The following is a 2,223-nucleotide window of genomic DNA, read 5'->3' on the forward strand; positions in this document are numbered from 1 at the left end:
AGTGAAACATCTACACTGTCACAGAGCCAGTCATTTGAGAGGTTTTGCTACTCTAGTTCAGTAGTAGGTTACAAACAGAAATCTTTAACTGTTTAGCTAGCCCCATATGCTGTGGCATGAAGGTCTTGCCTGTTCAGTTCTCCCTCTGTTAAACTAAATATGAAGTAGAAACATGGAAGACTATGGCTGAATCTGAAAAGGAAATTGAAGATAAGGAAAATAGGTTTTTAGAATTTGAGCGAAGATTCTGGAAAAGGTGACAAATGGGCAGAAAGTGAGTTTCAGTAAATACCTCTAATTTGGGGAGTCCCCAGTTTGGCTCGACATTGTCCATTGATGCAAAGATGCATTTAGCTTTCTTTATGTGCTAAGAGATGCACAATAATTATTCAAAGTTTGGAGAAATGTTAAATGCTAAAAAAACCAAGACAATAACCTTGACTGTTATCCCTAAGGTGAGTCCATTATGGGTAGTGAGCTGGTATCCCTTGATGTATAAGTGTGATACTTGGGCTCCTTGTGTTTTGTAATTTTTTTGTTTTGTTTTTTAAATTTTGAGAACTCACTCAAAAAGAACTTACTCATTTTTGCTTATAATTCTTGAGTAATGTATAAAGCCAAGATAATTTTATTTAGGTATGTGATTTAGGTTAATCAAGTCTTCAGTGAAGGGAATCCTTAGTTGCTTGTTATAAAGCAACATACTAAAATTAATATTGCCAAATATTCTTGAGAGAATTGCATTCACATTTGAAGACGATGATTTTATAAACATTTCCCAAATTCTTACTACCCTTTTCCCTGTTGATCTTTGTTTAGAAAGTATAACTTACAACAGTGAACTATTTATACTGAAAACCACCATTATTTGTCTTAGTGTTTGCAGGCAAATAGTGTCTCTCATAAGTTTTCTTTTAACCTTATGCACACTTTAAAATTCCCTTCAAGATTCTTTTTGTTTCCTTATTTTTAGGGTCCTGGTTGCTGCTCAGATCTGGCAGTTTCATTCCACTATGTTGATCCCACAACTATGTATCAATTGGAATATCTGATTCATCATCTCCGTCCATATGGTTACCTGTATCGGTATAACCCTGACTCTCCCAAGAGCTTAGAAAAACAAAGCAAGAGTGAAGCAATGGATAGCAATGCAAAAGATAAAGCAGAAAACCCTTGAAAATTAATCAGACTCTTTATCAACAGTGAAGTGGATAATAGTGCACTGAACAAGTATTGTGGAATGGTGAGCTATTTCATTTAGCTCAGACAGAACACTGGAATTACTATTGGTGATTCTTTGAAATCAAATTGTCGTACTGAAAGGCTGCAGACCATAGGTTGCAATACAATGGCTTTCATTTGTTGGGGTAGTTGGACTTTTCTTATGGGTGGGTCTTCAGAATCTAGTCCTACAGCTTTAAAGTGAGCTGTGAAATTGTAGTTATGATACAGTAATGCATACTAGAAAAATGTATTAAAATGAGCGGCAGGTGGCCAGGTTCAAGTATGATCATACGGTGTTTCTGTTCCTTTATTCTTTGCCGTTCTTATTGCCATTCTGTTGGGTAAATGCTAGTACTAGAAATCAAATCTTGTGCTACACAGGCTGAGCTTTTTGAGATGCTGAGGATACTGAAGAAATTTGATGCGAAAGAGCTGACCTTGAGAAAATACTAACTAAGGTGCAAAACCACTTTGCCTTTAAAAGGACAGACTTCAGATCATTTGGTATTAACAGGTATACCCAGTGATCAGGTACACCAAATGATCTGAAGGATTATTTGCTTGTTTCATGATTGAAATGATTTAATTACTTCAGGCTTCAGTATAAATTTCCACTGAAGACTGTGCTCCACAAAGTTGCCACCAAATTGGCTTGTTGTAGTCCGAGTGGGAAAAACACAGCCGTAATTAGATTGTATACCTTGAAATAGGTTGAGGAGACAGGTATAGTATGGGCAGATATGAAAATTTATTTCTCTAGCTCATGATATAACCCATAGCTTGAATGGGCGTAAATTAAAAACCAGAACTTCTCAACCAGCGTTAACTAGAAGTTGATCTGTTACAAACTCAAGTCCATCCCCCTGTTCATTGCATTACCAAACAACTTGTTCTTTTTTTGGTTTGCAGTCAGTAAATGTTTGCTGTATAAAGCATGGCACTTATGCAGTAGCACCTGAGTAATTCTTCAACTTGCCAAGTTCTTCTATTGGTTTATTT

General features: G+C 36.2%; 1 protein-coding gene across 2 annotated transcripts in view; it reads left to right on the forward strand.

Moving 5' to 3' along the window:
* The window catches only part of C1GALT1 (core 1 synthase, glycoprotein-N-acetylgalactosamine 3-beta-galactosyltransferase 1), a 17,064-nt gene extending 15,416 nt beyond the window's left edge, over nucleotides 1-1,648 (forward strand). For both annotated transcript variants that reach the window (XM_019508466.1, XM_019508465.1), the window contains one exon: nucleotides 974-1,648. In XM_019508466.1, coding sequence (XP_019364011.1) covers nucleotides 974-1,177 — 204 coding nt within the window. In that variant the 3' untranslated portion in view covers nucleotides 1,178-1,648. The remainder of the gene's footprint in view (nucleotides 1-973) is intronic.
* Nucleotides 1,649-2,223: the final 575 nt, after the last annotated feature.

This window comes from Gavialis gangeticus, unplaced genomic scaffold (assembly GCF_001723915.1).
Source record: "Gavialis gangeticus isolate Ggan-Ray unplaced genomic scaffold, GavGan_comp1, whole genome shotgun sequence".
Taxonomy (NCBI): Eukaryota; Metazoa; Chordata; order Crocodylia; family Gavialidae; genus Gavialis; species Gavialis gangeticus.